At 38.6% G+C, this 17,836-nt stretch overlaps 1 protein-coding gene across 1 annotated transcript in view; it reads right to left on the reverse strand.

The window, feature by feature from the left end:
* The window catches only part of THRA (thyroid hormone receptor alpha), a 95,181-nt gene extending 78,438 nt beyond the window's left edge, over positions 1-16,743 (reverse strand). The window contains exon 1 of the mRNA XM_063425443.1: positions 16,570-16,743. Within this exon, the coding sequence (XP_063281513.1) occupies positions 16,570-16,622 (53 nt within the window). The 5' untranslated portion in view covers positions 16,623-16,743. The remainder of the gene's footprint in view (positions 1-16,569) is intronic.
* Positions 16,744-17,836: the final 1,093 nt, after the last annotated feature.

Here is a 17,836-nt window from a genome sequence, read left to right on the forward strand (position 1 = left end):
AGGCACCAAAACAACGTCAGGCAAATGAAGCTGTTATGGTGCCACGAGGACCCCAGAGTCACTCTTACCTCAAGGGGTTAAATCATTCTCGAACGGTTTAACCCCAAGGTTTTCTCCAGCGGCGGGTCTCACCCCATGAGGCATCGGGCTACTAAACTTTCAGATTCAGGAAGTGCCGCTGGGCATGGGTGTCGCTGACCACTCTCAGCCATTCAGTGACTTCCCATTTACAAAACTGGCTTGAAAAAGGTATGTTTCTTTCCAAGCCAGTTTTGTGAATGGGGAGTCACTAACTGTACTATTTCGCATTCTACATTCTTTCGTTTCACAATTCTGCTTGCCTGCATTCTATCATTTTGTCTCCTTTGCATTTTATCATGTTTCCTTATTCCTGCATACTATGATTTCACGTTTACCTTTCTTTATCCTTACTATCAACTGGTATTCTATCATCCTACATCCTACCTTCCTACGGACTTTTCCATTTTTTTTATCTGCTGAAATTACCTTTGCCAGACATTGTGCTTTGTGTTATTGCGCAGATACTAAAGTTTGATCATCATAGCACAGATCATAATGTTCCCTATTGTTGGATTAAAACTGAGGATTATCTCACGGCACAATGTGTTCAGTATTATTGTACAAATAATTTGCATGTAATAGAAAACTACAAAAAAAACCACAACACTGCTACGACTAATTATTGTCGTTATTATGCAGTTTCTTTTGTCGCCTCTTCTGATTAGCAAAGGGGAAGAATTAATAATTTTGAATTACATCTAGAGCTTCTCCAAGAGTTCTCAAGGCTGGCAAGCATTGTTGTTTTCCTAATTGTTCTGATTCTACCGCACAGTGCCAACAGAGACGGAAAATAACAGCAAACAATAGGAAAGTTGCGAACCAGAAGTGTCTCGAAGACGCACTTCTGAATTGTAATAACTCTTGAACGAGGAAAAGAGAGCTCGGTCAACAGCTCAGTGAAGTTCTCTGCATTGACAGAACTTAACTTGTGCTTTAGCATTGTTATTGGACCCAGTGGTGGGGAACTCAAGGTGCCCTCAATTGATTACCTGTAATTGAGAGTTGTTAATGCAGCCTGGGGCAGCCTTCATGCTTCACAACAAAACCTGGAAGCTGAATGATACAGGAAGACAGGTGTGTGTTTTAAAAGCACATATTGTTTTAGCCCAAGACTAACTGCAATCTGTTTCGAAGCTTTCTTAAATGAAGGATGGAAAGTTAAAAGAAGTCAACGGTACCTTTACGAAGAACATTCCTCCAAAAGAACTGTCATCTGATAATAAATAATAGTAAATGTTTTTTTTTTCTGAGACCTGTGACAATAAATTTAAGATTCTGCTGGCATATGCCAACACGATCTCTTGAGCAAATGTACTATAATTTTTATATCTACGTCATGCTAATTATAGGCTAAACACCAGATCGTTAATTACTTCTGTAAAAAGGATACGCCTCAAATTCTGTTAACATTATATAACATTATATAACCCCGATGACTAGTGCTTTTAAAGTGGATTGCAAAAAGTGATACTTTCGAGAAACAAGGCTGTGGCAATGTGTCTTTATATTATTATTATTATTATTATTATTATATTATTGGTGGGGGCATTAAAAAACATTTCTGCTCAGAAAATCGCATGAATGGAATGTTTTTATTTCACTGACTCTAACAGCAATAAACTTTAAGTATCGGACCGGCTGACTCACCGCTGTTGTATCGGCGGCAGAGAAGAATTTCTTGGCAGAAACTCATGTGGTTTTAAAGGGAGAAGTCCAACCAAAAATAATGTGACGCTTAATTAACCTAAAATTACGACCAGTCTCCCCCGCCACCATTCTAAGATTATCGCAGAAATGGAACCTTACACAGATTTTGTTACAGCAAAATAAAAAACAACTCAACTATCAGAGTTCCCATTTCCTATGTAACAGTCAGGAATTTATTCTTGATTTTTTTTTTTTCATGTTAGGATAGTAATTATAGACATCTTGAATTCTTCCACTGATATTGTTCTGGTATTGTACATCTCAACAGTTCTTTACTTTGAAAGAAAAAAAAACATTTTACTAAAAGATCTAGAGTTAAAGGGAAACTATAGTGCCAGGAAAACAAATCTGTTTTCCTGGCTCAATAGCTTCCCACCTCCTCCCCAAAACTCATTTTGTCACTTACCTGGGTTCAGCGCTGATGCCCATCGGCGCTGGCTCAGGTTTGCCTTTGCTTCTTCCCCACCGACGTAAGTAGGAAAGGGATACCTAATGCGCATTTGAATTTCCCCATAGGAAATGCTTTCCTATGGGGTTTTAGGTAATGTTGAAAGTCCCCATGCACAGCGCAAGGATGTCAAGCGTCAGTTAAGCAACCAAAAGTTGCCTAACAGCCGGGAAGTCCCTCTAGTAGTATAATGTCGCTTTAATTATAGGTGTGATATCTGCAAGTGGATTTTGTTTGTCTCACAATATGAGGAGCAAAGACGTGTCAATGGCAGACCACCGCGTGACTCAAATCAAACTGTGCGGTACATGATTAAGAAATAAGAACAAATCACTGAGATCAGCATTAGGAAGCACTGACCACCATACCATCTGACCATCTGACCTAAAAATGCTTGCTGTGCTACAGTTTTTTTAAAAACTGCTAAAATAGATGAGAAAACTCTCGATGACTACACAAGCATAAACTCAAGAGGGCCAATCACAAGATACGCCAAGAGGGCCAATCACAAGATACGATATACTTAAAAAGTATACTATAAAAAATAAATATTTTTTTTAGAGATCTTGAATAAAGTCTTATTGGGAAAGAGGACACAAAAAAAACCTGTATCAGAGCACTGAAAAACAAAAATCGTTGAGAAAAATAGCTGCACATGATTTGAAGCATACCATCTAATCTGTGAAACGTGGTGTTATGTACTGAGAATGTATGGCTGACACTGGAACTTGGCTTATTTGTCGTTATTGATGATGTGACTGTTGAAGACCGCAGCTAGAAGAATTCGGAAAACATACACAAAACATGTTTTTGCTCAGATTAATCAAACGTTTCAAACTTTATTGGAAGGCACTGGAGCCGTTCAACAGCACAATAAACCCCGAACATAATTCTAAACCAACCAAAGAGTGTCTCGGAGATAGTTTTGGCTAGTGAGAGCAGTGAGACTAACCAAATCCTAACCAGCAGCTGTGGAGACACATGGAAAATGCCCTAAACACATCAGCCTCTAGGTTTAATGCATAATCTTGCCCCCACACGGAAAAGGGGGTGCGTTTTTCAAAGTGAATCAGTAAAATTTATTTAGATGTTACATTTTAACAGCAGTAAAAGCACAATCAATAAAAACCGAAAAAGGCCAAAAAAAACCAGAGTGGATGGACTAATACTAAGCCACAATGAGTAATGTCTACGTGCACAAAGTGCTAAGATGACTCTACCAACCTGAGGGCAAACCAACCTGGCAACTGACATGAACGCCAACCTCGAAAAGCACATACTAAGCAGCATAATCACTACAGCTTATTTGAGCAAACACCTAAATTAGCTCATCCAACGTCTGATAGAAAAACAGCCTGGTGTGGGTTAGCTTAACTCTCTCACTCTTTGTTACCTGTAGCCAGATGGGCTAATGCAGAAGTCCTTATCCATATAAGCCACAGCAGAGGTGTAGGCTCTGAGAGAACCCCTGTTTTTGCCGAACACCCTAAGAGCAGGATAAGCACCATAACCACTACAGCTCATTGTAGAAGTAATGGTGCAAAGAGTCACAAGACACTGCACCATTACTACTACAATGAACTGTAGTGGTTATGGTGTTTATCCTGCCAGTTTAAAAACAACAAGTTTCCAAGCCATGTTGGGTTGTCTATGTCAACAAGCTGAGGTTGATAGGGCCACATACTTCCACGTACACCTGTAATGAATCAAAGAGAGGGGGAGATACAGTGCTCACTCAAATGGCAGCAGATTCTGTTAATTGGATACCCTAACAATCCGAAGGGAAAACAACAGGTAGAAAACAAGAAAAAAACTGATTTGCGCCAAGTATAAATTGAAATAAGTATACATATACACCCATCCCTATTTCAATTTATACTTGGTGGAAATCTGTTTTTACTTGTTTACACCTGTAATGAATGCGCCGTGCATCAAATAATCACCTGAATTGAAGGATCATCCCAATCACCCGCAGACTAATAAATAAATTAATATTGAGTTTTAAGGCTCAAAATTTGCAACGTCATGATGAGACTTGACAAAAACTTATCTTGAGTTGAAAAGTTGCCAAGTCACCCGTTGGTGGCTGTAATAAAGGCACTATTACAACTTTAAAATTACAACAGAAACTGTAGTAGTTTAGGGGAGGAACTGTCTCACGAAGACTGGCAGAACAACTGGGAGGTTAATGCCAGCATTTCTATATGTGTCTCTCATAAAGAACAGGGATATAAAACCCTTTTAATTTGGTACTGTAAGTCTGTACGCCTACATCAAATGCAAGTTACTGCATCGAACAGATTTTGGAGGGGCTGCAGTCAGACTGGGACATATAATCACCAATGGTGGAAGTGCCCCCTATGCACCACCATACAGGACACGGATGGCATCCTGGCTATCCCAAGCCTTAGATAACCCTATCCACCTTCATCCATGGAGCTTTCCTCTCTCCTACATCCTACATAAGAACGAAAACAAACGTACATTTGCAGTGGCCCTAGCGGCTAGGAGACCATTAGCCCGAAACTGAAACCAACTGGCATTGCCTTCCCAGGCAGAACTACACAATATTCTGAACAATGAACAACAATGTATGCGAACACAACCCAGTGAATAAACAATAATATAATATGATACAAAGCAAACCAGGACTTCCCTTAATGTTTCAGGTGAAGTATCCCGATAACTCCCCGAAGACTTCCTCTTGTCTTCAATAGATATATGCACATAAATAGGGGAAAATCTGCTAAATATGAGTAGAATAAAAAAACATAGCGTTTAACTGTGTGGGGATTGGCACTGTTTAATAGTTACAATTGGTCACTCACAGATTTGCGGAATTTTAAAAGCCTTGAGTGATATCTTTCAGTGTCCAGTATGCTGTCCCTCCTCACAGGTTCCTCACAGAGCAGAATGTATGTATCTCAAAAGAAAAAGATATATACACAAATGTAGTACACTTCCAGAGTTGGATAAAAAAGTATTTAATGACTTACATATCAGTATAAAATAAACGGCTTGTCACCATGCACGTCCTACGCGTTTCGTCCTGGATATGGACTTCCTCAGGGACTTAGTGCAGTAAAGTGCAGAAGTAAAAATAGCAGCATAAAACATATCCCCCCTCCCAGTCCTTATATACATCCCCAATTAGTCCGAAATGTTCGTCAGCTGGTTTTCAATTTTCGCGGCATGGATCCTGGTGGCGTCATCGCGTGTGCCGCGGTGTTTTTCCTAGTGACGTCATCACGTTCGGCGTGTGCGTTCCATCCTGCGTTTCACAGATCCGGAAGTGGGTCGCGGCCATTATAAATCTCTCGTTCTTAATGCATTGACTCAGAACATTTATATGTGAATAAAGGAGACCGGGATGGGGAGAAAAAGAACAATTAAAAAAACTCTGGGTGGTACTACTCCAAATAGAAAAAGCCAAGACATATACTTTTCTACTGTGGTTAACATTCGTCATACAAACTGGGATTCCACAGTCTGTAAATACATCTCGCTATATAGATAAAACATACAAAATATAATGGAAGAAAATAAAGATTCATGTACACACACAAATTGACCGTTCTGCATATGTGTATATACAATTCTTAAATTTCCATACTGTTTAAAGTCTTATATAATGCCAAAGTTACCCATTCTTTAGTATACATTCGTTATACAATACAATACATTGGTCATACAGTGTTTGTTACCTATACATGTTATTGTGATTAGTGGGACCCATTGATATCACACTTCTGTCTCTTTCTACTCAAAGGTTCATAGAGTTAATTTGTCTTTGAAAATGAATGAAGTCTTAGATATGAAAAAAAGGGGGGGAACCCCTAAGATATATATATATGATGAAAAATATAAAAATGCAAAATTATAAAAAAATATAATAATATAATATGCATATAAATAGAAACAAACAAAGGGAAAGAAAAGAACCATTCTCCCCAAATCAATGTGACACTCCCCCTAGGAGATCCTATGCCCAAGCAATAAGTACTAATCTGGAACATCCAGACGAAAGGGAGGATCTTTTTTTAGAGGGAGGGACCCACAGGGATGGGAGAATAACTCAATTTTTCAAACCACGCCACCAAGAAAGCATATCAGACAAAAGAAAAAGAATAGAGGAGAACCCACGGAGGGAGGACTCTCTAAGATCAAGACACTAGAGAAACACTATGGAATTTATAACTTAACAGACATTGAGTTAAGTGATACGGATTTGAAAGCCTTAAGTAAAGGGCTCAAATTTGCACCCAATCAAAAAATGAATTTTTTTAACACTTATATTGATGTCCAGAAATATATCCGTAAAATGACACTTAAGAGATTCTTTTTAAAGAGAGAGATAGAAGATAATATGTCTACTGAAAGCTTAAATGAAACTAGCTTAGAACAGAAACAATTTAAAAAGAAATCACATTTCTACCCAGTAGGAGATAGAGGTCCCTTTTTAGACACATTTAATAGCATGGTTTGCCATGATCTAGAAGAATTAGAAAAAGAAAAAAACTCAGGGGATAATAAATATAACATGAGCAAAGAAGAATCAGAAAGCATAACAAAATTAAAAAAAATGGACACCATAGTAATAAAAGAGGCGGACAAGGGAGGAGCCATAGTTATCATGACGAAAGAATATTATATGAATGAGGCACACAATATATTGGGAGATATAGAAACTTACATCAAACTCACAGGAGATCCAACAAAAAAATTTAACACCATTTTAGCACTCCTACTGAAAGAGGCCTATGAGAATAATATAATTTCTAAAAATAATAAGGAATACCTCTTTAACAACTTTCCAATCATACCCATTTTTTATTTTTTGCCCAAACTACACAAGAACCCAATCACACCCCCGGGGAGACCAATCATCAGTGGTATAAACTCTGTATCCGCTCACTTATCAGAATTTGTGGACCACCACCTTCAAAAATATGCGCAAGAAGCACCTTCCTACTTAAAAGACACTGCCCATGTCCTAAGAACTATGGATAATATAATTTGGGAACAAAACTATGTCTGGGTGACCCTAGATGTCACATCATTATATACAATAATAAAACATAAGAAAGGCCTGGGTGCAGTGGAAAGAATTATGGAAAAAGATGAAAACGTATCATTAAATTTTCGGAACTTCATCTTAAATAGTATTCATTACATTCTTAAACACAATTATTTTTTCTTTAATGATTCATTCTACCTTCAAACCACTGGCACAGCCATGGGGACCAGGTTCGCCCCCAGCTATGCAAACATATATATGCGGGATTGGGAATCCAACCACATATGGAGTGGGCATAGCTGGGTAGCGAACCTGGTCCTATGGAAACGTTTTATTGATGATATTATTTTGATTTGGCAAGGACCACAGGAGGATCTGTCATCATTTATAGACTATATCCATCGAAACGATTATGGCTTAAAGTTCACATATGAAGTCAACACCACCACTATCAATTTCCTTGATCTAAATCTATTTGTAGAAAACAATCAGATTCAATCTAAATGTTTTTTTAAAAAAACTGAAGGTAACAGTTTCATCCATAGAAAAAGCTGCCACAAAGATAAATGGTTAGAAACCATACCTAAAAGCCAGCTAATACGAGTAAGAAGAAACTGCTCGAAAAATGTAGATTTTAGAGAACAGGCTGAGCATTTGAAAAACAAATTTGTGGCAAAAAAATATGAAACAACACTGCTAGACAAAGAAATTAAGGAAATTGGAAAAAAGAATAGAAGAGACCTGATAGCTTTAAATCCACCAAAAAAACACTCTAATGATAATTATAATTTCTCTTTCACCACCCAATACAATACACAACATTGGAAAATAAAAAAGATTCTCAATAAACATTGGGACATCCTGCGCCAAGACCCCATTTTAGGTAAAGTTTTACCAAAAAAAACACCAGTGATTTTCAGGCGAACAAAAAACCTGAAAAATGTACTAGCTCCAAGCTATGCCTTAAAAGCTCCATATAAAAGCATAACTTCGAACATTAGTGGTTTTACCCCTTGCAATTCTTGCAAAGCCTGTAAAAATCAAAAATTTACACAAAAGAAAGACTTTACAAGTTTCTCTACAAAAGAAAGATTTAAAATAAAATCTAATATTAATTGTAACACGAGGAATGTGGTTTATATGCTACAATGCCCCTGTGGGAAACAGTATGTGGGGAGAACATGCAGAAAATTAAAAGAGAGAATATTGGAACATCAAAATAATATTAGAAAGAAATCAACGAAACATATAGTCCCACTACATTGCAATACTTGCAATAAATTTGACTGGCAGAGTTTCATGTTTTTGGGTATTGAGCAGGTGGATCCACATTGGAGAGGAGGGAATCTGACCAAAAAGCTCTCTCAAAGAGAGACTTTTTGGATCAGTAAATTAAAAACACTCCAACCTCTTGGTCTAAACTTAGATATTGACCTATGGAGCTTTTTTGATGACTAAACAAACGATTTTCTTTTCGGTTCTTGTGTAGCGCACATCACACTCCTTTCTCATTCGAAAAATTGAAGCTTCATATATGTATTTTTTGTTTTATTTTATTTTATTTTATTTTATTTTATTATATTTTCATTCTTATTTTCATTTTTTTATTTCACATTTTATTTCACATTCTATTTTAATTTAATTTTTAATTTTTATTTTTATTTTCATTTTTATTTTTATTTTTATTTTTATTTATTTTTAATTTTATATTTATTTTTATTTTTATTTTTATTTTTATTTTTATTTTTATTTTTACTTTTATTTTTACTTTTATTTTTATTTTTATTTTTATTTTTATTTTTATATTTTTATTTTGATTTTCATTTTTATTTTTATTTCTATATATATTTTTTAAATTTATTTTTATTTTTAAAATTTATTTTCAAATTTATTTATTTTTAAATTAAATTTTATTTTATTTTCATTTTTATTTTCATTTTTAATTTTAATTTTCATTTTTAATTTTAATTTCTATTTTTATTTTTATTTTTATTTTTATTTTTATTTTTATTTTAATTTTATTTTTATTTTTATTTTTATTTTTATTTTTATTTTATTTTTATTTTTACTTTTATTTTAATTTTATTTTTATTCATTTTTATTTTTATTTTTATTTTTATTTATTTTTATTCTTATTTTTATTTCATTTTTATTTTTATGATTTAATATTTATTTATCATTTCTATTTCATTTTTTTCCATTTTTTTAATTTTAGCTTTGTTTCTATTTATATGCATATTATATTATTATATTTTTTTATAATTTTGCATTTTTATATTTTTCATCATATATATATATCTTAGGGGTTCCCCCCCTTTTTTTCATATCTAAGACTTCATTCATTTTCAAAGACAAATTAACTCTATGAACCTTTGAGTAGAAAGAGACAGAAGTGTGATATCAATGGGTCCCACTAATCACAATAACATGTATAGGTAACAAACACTGTATGACCAATGTATTGTATTGTATAACGAATGTATACTAAAGAATGGGTAACTTTGGCATTATATAAGACTTTAAACAGTATGGAAATTTAAGAATTGTATATACACATATGCAGAACGGTCAATTTGTGTGTGTACATGAATCTTTATTTTCTTCCATTATATTTTGTATGTTTTATCTATATAGCGAGATGTATTTACAGACTGTGGAATCCCAGTTTGTATGACGAATGTTAACCACAGTAGAAAAGTATATGTCTTGGCTTTTTCTATTTGGAGTAGTACCACCCAGAGTTTTTTTAATTGTTCTTTTTCTCCCCATCCCGGTCTCCTTTATTCACATATAAATGTTCTGAGTCAATGCATTAAGAACGAGAGATTTATAATGGCCGCGACCCACTTCCGGATCTGTGAAACGCAGGATGGAACGCACACGCCGAACGTGATGACGTCACTAGGAAAAACACCGCGGCACACGCGATGACGCCACCAGGATCCATGCCGCGAAAATTGAAAACCAGCTGACGAACATTTCGGACTAATTGGGGATGTATATAAGGACTGGGAGGGGGGATATGTTTTATGCTGCTATTTTTACTTCTGCACTTTACTGCACTAAGTCCCTGAGGAAGTCCATATCCAGGACGAAACGCGTAGGACGTGCATGGTGACAAGCCGTTTATTTTATACTGATATGTAAGTCATTAAATACTTTTTTATCCAACTCTGGAAGTGTACTACATTTGTGTATATATCTTTTTCTTTTGAGATACATACATTCTGCTCTGTGAGGAACCTGTGAGGAGGGACAGCATACTGGACACTAAAAGATATCACTCAAGGCTTTTAAAATTCCGCAAATCTGTGAGTGACCAATTGTAACTATTAAACAGTGCCAATCCCCACACAGTTAAACGCTATGTTTTTTTATTCTACTCATATTTAGCAGATTTTCCCCTATTTATGTGCATATTCTGAACAATGTCAGATACATGGAACAACTCACAGCACAGTTTCATGATTCTTTACAACGCTAATACCTGGTCATCCCATCTGGTCGTCCTGGATACAGCATCCTCTGCTACCCTAGAGTGTGGCTTTTCTCTTTTTCTCCCTTCCCCCTATTACTTATCTTGCCCAAAATAGTCTGAGCACAATATATATTTGATGTATACCTCGATTTGTGTTCTATCCTTCAAATTTCAAATGTAACCAACGTGCAACTTTATGCATGTCACAAAATGAACATTGTACTGTTTTATTCCTTAAAGAGTTTCCAACTCTCCTGGTTCTAATAACTTGTTCAATTCATAAAATAAAGAATAAAAAAAAAAGAATATATATATATATACCCCAAAAAAGTTCAGTATTACTTTCGTATTATCAAATGTAAAAATTTGCAACTATGCACTAAATATAATAGCTCTTAAGATTACGATAGTTAGTGCAAATATCTTTGGTTCACTAAAATGGAAAGATTATGTATAAAAATCCACGTATCCATATGGTTTATGTATTATGAACATACAATCTAAATCTCAATTTAAAGCTTATAATCTGCATTTTATTCCCTAAGTCACTCTTTCATTTCATATCCAATTAGCTGGAATGCAAACCCCAATATGTGACGTATGACAGTCTATAAAATCTCATGGACTGCAATGTATTTGTTACTGTCTATCAAGCTACCCTTCGACACGCTATGATCCTGGCTTCTGTCAATGCCTTACATTTGTTAACTGCACTAAATTAACTGCATTGAGGGATCTGTTTGCTTTTTTGGCATGCCTTACTAAATGCCATTGTTATCTGAAGCCAGTGATAAATTACATAGGGGTGTATTCATGAAAGGCCAATAAAATAATGCAATGGCTTATTGCTTGAAATGTTAGTTTTTTTTTTTTTAAATCTCTTAATGCATTATTGTAAAGTGCCCTGAAAAGGTCTGCTTTATGTCTGAAGGGTCTATTCACTAAACTGTACACACATATAATGAATCAGTCATCCACAAAGTACAGACTTTAATAGGAAATCCAAGTTACAGTGACAACGTTTTGGCTGCGCAATGTGGCCTTTGTCAAGTCATGACATTCTATTTGGAATATTTGGAAATTCCCCACCTCCGGACCTTGGATGCACCAATAATGTAATGAAGCTCTTTGGTTTAACACGTGTGCAGTCCCTTTTCCAGTGAATAGTATTCACTAAACTGCCACTTACGGCAGTTGACTACCAACTTACCAATTTCAGAGCAAAATAATAAAGCTGGCAAAAATCTTTCTAGGGAAACTATAGTCACCAGAATAACTACAGCTTAATGTAGTTGTTCTGATGAGTATAATCATTCCCTTCAGGCATTTTCATGCAAACACTGCCTCCTCAGATGGCCACTGGAGGTGCTTCCAGGGGCAGTGCTGCACAGTAGGCAGCACTGCCGTTCAGCTTCTCCACACTCTGCATTGATTTAATGCATCTCTATGAAGAGCTGCTAATTGGCCAAAACAGTGTTTGGTCCTGCCTCCATCCTGCCTTCTTGACGATTTCAGCCAATCCAATGCTTTCCCGATTGACTAAAAATCTAAAATTCTGTTATGTCACCAAAAAGGGCTAATCGGTCAGGGCCAGTGCCGGCGGACCCACACTGTGCTGGAAATAAGGTGAGTTTTAACCCCTTCTAAAGGGGCTTGGGAGAAAGGGGGGGGGGGGGGAGTCAGAAACACATGTTTGCGTTCCTGACCCCTATAGTTTTCTTTTAACTATGCTGAGTAAATTACATTTTGTATAGATTTAAGCTGGCCATTAACTCATCTCAATGTGTAATGACTAAGCAGTAAGCCTGTTTTGTGTGTATGATTTTGGCTGTCCTTTTGGTATCCGTAGGTGGTATTCCTTTTGAACCTCTTGATTATAACACATTTTGAGAACACAGGATCGCTTTGGGAGAGACATGCAAAGAGATAGCTTGCTTCATGAGGGCGACTTGTGGAATAACAAAAATAATTGTAGTAATTATCTTCTATATTTATCCCTCGTTTAAGGCTGGCAAATACAATATTGTGTATTATGCAGCCTTCATATAATTTATTTAATTTATATTTACACACAGGAAATGGCTTATCATAATTTAAGTAGGCGTCAAACATACAGGTATGTAGTAAACATATTACTAAATGCAGCAATCTGAAATATTCTCAATGTCATGAATAAAGCAACCGCGCTTTAACCAGGCTGAAATAGGGTAACAAACAATACAGGTTACATCACAAATACAACTTTTATTTTTTAGGTTTTGGTTTCTTTAGATATTCTTTGTCTCCCTCTGTAAGTCATGATGTGATAATTAAAGGGATATAAAAGTACCAAAAGTACAAGAAGTCATGTCGGTGAAGTCTCCCATTCGGCTCATGTCATAGTAATGCACATTTGTATGATCAGTAAGTTTATCGATAATTGTGAATGGGAAGACACAAATGGCTCCACTGAGTTTGCACATATTTCATCACAAATTGGAAAAACAGAAAGGAGGCGATAATTAGCGTTAAGTTCTTTTATAGTGTTTGTATGGTTTACATATTTTATTGTAGACACACATATCTTCTACAGAAAGCCAAGGAGGACCATGATTGGCTGAGAGATTGCAGCCAGTTCCTGGTTGAAGAGTATGCCATTAGAGTAGGAAAAAGGTGAACCAAAAATTTACTATACACAAACACACTCACAAATATTTATATGAATAACCACTACATTGTGAATCTACATCCATCACTAGGGACGTATTTACGGCGAGGCAAACAAGGCATTTGCCTTGGGCGGCACTTTCCAGGGGGCGGTAAAACACGCCGCCCCCAAATGTCCAGGCAAATACCTTGATAGCCAGGTGTCAGGCGGCTAGCTGAGTTCCAAGGCAGGCGACGAGGCAGCGCTGATTTGTGAGCTCTCTCTCTTCCTCGCACGCCGCAGAGTGATGCCAGGAGCCGGAATATGCCGGGAGCCTTGGAACTTGACTTGCCGCCCAACTGCCCAAGCAGCTGGACCCCAGGTAAAAAATCCACCCAACTCTCCCAAAGGTAGGGAGGCTGGGTGGATCTAAATTAAAAAATAATCTGTGAGTGTTGGGGGGGTGGGTGGGGTGGAGGAATATGTGTGTGTGCGTGTATCCTACTGGCTGTCAGTGTGTGTGTGTGTGTGTGTGTGTCTGTGTCTGGCTGGCAGCGTGTGTGCCTGGCTGTCAGTGTGTTTGTATGTCTGTCAGTGTGTCTGTATATCTGTCAGTGTATGTATGTCAGTGAGTGTATGTCTGTCAGTGCGTGTCTGTGAGGGTGCCTGTGTGTCTGAGTGATTGTGTCTGTCTGTGAGGGCGCCTGTGTGTCTGTGTGTGTATGTGTGTCTGTCTGTAAGTGTGTCTGTGAGTGTGTGTGTCTGTGAGGGAGCCTGTGGGTCTGAGTGATTGTGTGTGTCTGTCAGTATGTGTTTGTGAGTGAGTGAGTGAGTGTGTCTGTCAGTGAATGTATGTGCATCTGAGTGATTGTGTATGCTTGTCAGTGTGTGTGTCTGTGAGTGGGAGTGTGTGTGTGTCAGTGAGTAAGTGTGTGTGTCTGCGTCATTTTATGTGTGTCAGTGATTGTGTGTGTCTGTCAGATTGTGTCAAATCAGTGTGTGTCTGTGTCAGTGTATCTGAGAGTGTGTTTGTTAGTATTTAACAGTAAGAGGTGCGGCATTGTCAGGAAGGGGTGGGGCAAATGTAAATTAGGGTGTACCCGAGTTCCGTCATGCCTAGGGCAGCACAGATCCAAAATACACCACTGTCCATAACGTAGTGTTCTTTATACCATACATGAGTCGATGACCAATTTCCAAATGCTGAATTATCAGCAAATTGCAGATTTTATCACAAACTAATCTTGCTACCCAGGCAAGTAAAGATAGCTATACAAATTAGATATAGCTATCTCATAGGACCGTGTTTAAAGTTGGACAACATCTATTAAATATGTTTTACATATATAGATCCAACAATACAAATACATACAATGGAGTAACATAAGATGTATAGCAGTGGGTAGCACTGATCAAGAGGTGGGTCCAGGGGTGGATAGAACTGAAAGACAGAAGGACAGTGGTGGATAGAATTGAAAAGAGAAAGAAGGGAATAAAGCGGTGGATGGCACTGGGACAGGTGAGCATTGTGATGGATGGTATTTGGAGAGAAGAGGACAATGGTGGATGGAACTGGAAGGGAGGATGGCATTGGTGGATGGCTTCGGGAAAAAAGCAGAATAGTGGTGAATGGCACAGGGAGAAGGGTTCACGTGGTGGATATCATTGTGAGAGAGCAGGACAGCTGTGGATATCATTGTGAGAGAGGAGGACATTGGTGGATATCATTGTGAGAGAGGGGGACATTGGTGGATATCATTGTGAGAGAGGGGGACATTGGTGGATATCATTGGAAGAGGGGGACATTGGTGGATATCATTGAGAGAGGGGGACATTGGTGGATATCATTGTAAGAGGGGGACATTGGTGGATATCATTGAGAGAGGGGGACATTGGTGGATATCATTGAGAGAGGGGGACATTGGTGGATATCATTGAGAGAGGGGGACATTGGTGGATATCATTGAGAGAGGGGGACATTGGTGGATATCATTGTGAGAGAGGGGGACATTGGTGGATATCATTGGAAGAGGGGGACATTGGTGGATATCATTGAGAGAGGGGGACATTGGTGGATATCATTGAGAGAGGGGGACATTGGTGGATATCATTGTGAGAGAGGGGGGCAGTGGTGGATATCATTGGAAGAGGGGGACATTGGTGGATATCATTGAGAGAGGGGGACATTGGTGGATATCATCGAGAGAGGGGGACATTGGTGGATAACATTGAGAGAGGAGAACAGTGGTGGATATCTTTGAGAGAGAGGGGGACAGTGGTGGATATCACTGGAAAAGAGTGCAGTGGTGGATATCACTAGGAGAGAGGAGGACAGTGGTGGATATCATTGAGAAAGGGGGACAGTGGTGGATATCTTTGAGAGAGAGGGGGGCAGTGGTGGATATAACTGGAAAAGAGTGCAGTGGTGGATATCACTAGGAGAGAGGAAGACAGTGGTGGATATAATTGAGAGAGGGGGACAATGGTGGATATCATTGAGAGAGGGGGGAAGTGGTGGATATCATTGGAAGAGGGGGACATTGGTGGATATCATCGAGAGAGGGGGACATTGGTGGATAACATTGAGAGAGGAGAACAGTGGTGGATATCTTTGAGATAGAGGGGGACAGTGGTGGATATCACTGGAAAAGAGTGCAGTGGTGGATATCACTAGGAGAGAGGAGGACAGTGGTGGATATCATTGAGAAAGGGGGACAGTGGTGGGTATCATTGAGATAGGGGGGCAGTGGTATATATCCCATTGTACAGTGCTACGGAATTTGCTGGCACTATATAAATGATAAAATAATAATATCATTGAAAGAGGAGAACAGTGGTGGATATCATTGGGAGAGAGGGGGGCAGTGGTGGATATAACTGGGAGAGAAGAGGACAGTGGTGGAAGGCATACGTGATGGAAAGACACTGGTGAGCGACATACAGGATGGGAAGATAATGGGAGATGGTATATCTTGGGAAGGATAGTAGTGGATAACCTACAAGGAGTGGAGGATAGTGGGGAAAAGAAGAGGGGCGTATAGGTGAAAGTCATACCACTAAGCGATGATAGTGGTGAATAGGATACAGAGAGTGGAAAATGGAGGATACCATTAATTAAAGTAAGGGTTATTAGCATTAAAACACTACAGGGGAAAGATACACTTTAAGTGAGCTTATGGATCCTACTAATAGCCATTTCGTAAGGACCTTACCTTTTTTCATCTGGCTCTGACAAGCAGTCCAGCCCGCTAAGATTCTGGTCCATTCAACGTAATTCCATCCAGAACCAATCAGAAGAGACCAAGGCGGGCTCCGCCCCCAGCTGCCCAAGGCTCATGGGATACAGGGTTCACATGGAGATGATGGTTATTCCTGCCAAGGGCAGACCATTCCCACCTCAGCCGGAGGGGGAGCGATTGGGAGAGTAAGGGACCTTTTAGGATGGGAGCCACTGGAAGAAAATAAAAAGTAAGGAAGAAAGGTCAAAATTAATGCGGTTGCAAGATTCTGCTTTAAATCTTTATTAACATATTTCCCTTTTCAAAAGTGGACATATGTAGTCAAAGATGGTACTTACAATATTTACATTCAACACATGACATGGTGCTATAAAGTGCCAATACCAGGGGCATATATAAGAGACACATACTATATTATTGAAACTTTTGCAATAACTTCCAGCCATGGTAATAGGGGGTATACATCTAAAAATAAACCATAAGGGGGAATAAAGTTGATAATTCCACTCATCCAATATTAAAAAAGCAATATCATTAGTATGGTGTCTGTGATTGAGTACACAATCTGTAGAAGGGGAAAGAGGCAGTAGTGTGTGTGAGAGGTGTGCAGTGTGCGTGTGTGTGAAGGGTGCGGTGTTCGTGTGTATGCAGGGCAGCTTGTGCGTGAGGGGTGCGGTGTGCGTGTGTATGCAGGGCAGCTTGTGCGTAAGGGTTACAGTGTGTGTGTGGGGGCAGGTTGTTTGAGGGGTACAGTGTGTTTGGGGGGCAGGTTGTGTGAGGGGTACAATGTGTGTGGGGCAGTGTGTGAGGGGTACAATGTGTTTGGGGGCAGGTTGTGTGTATGGGGAGCAATTGTGTGTATGGGGAGCAATTGTGTGTATGGGGGCAATATGTGTGTATGGGAGGTAATGTGTTTGTATATGGAGGGCAGTGTGTGTTTGGGGGGGAGAGCAGTGTGTGTGTATGGGGGAATTATTGTATGGTGTGGGGTCTGTGGGGGTAGGAGGGCAAATTCATGAATATATAAAAAAAAAAATGGGGGTCCTCTCTCCTCTCTCCTCTCTCCTCCCCCGGGTCCTCTCTCCCTCCCCTTCCGGCTGCCAGCATTACACTGCGAGCGGGCCGGAGAGGGAGATCATCATAGTACTGGGAAAATATCTTGCGGCTCCCTGGTGTGCCCGTCATGGAAAGCAGTTTGGGAACTGCTGGGTTAACTCCACCTCCAGTGGTTGTGTACCAG

Source organism: Pelobates fuscus, chromosome 6 (genome assembly GCF_036172605.1).
Source record: "Pelobates fuscus isolate aPelFus1 chromosome 6, aPelFus1.pri, whole genome shotgun sequence".
Lineage (NCBI taxonomy): Eukaryota > Metazoa > Chordata > Amphibia > Anura > Pelobatidae > Pelobates > Pelobates fuscus.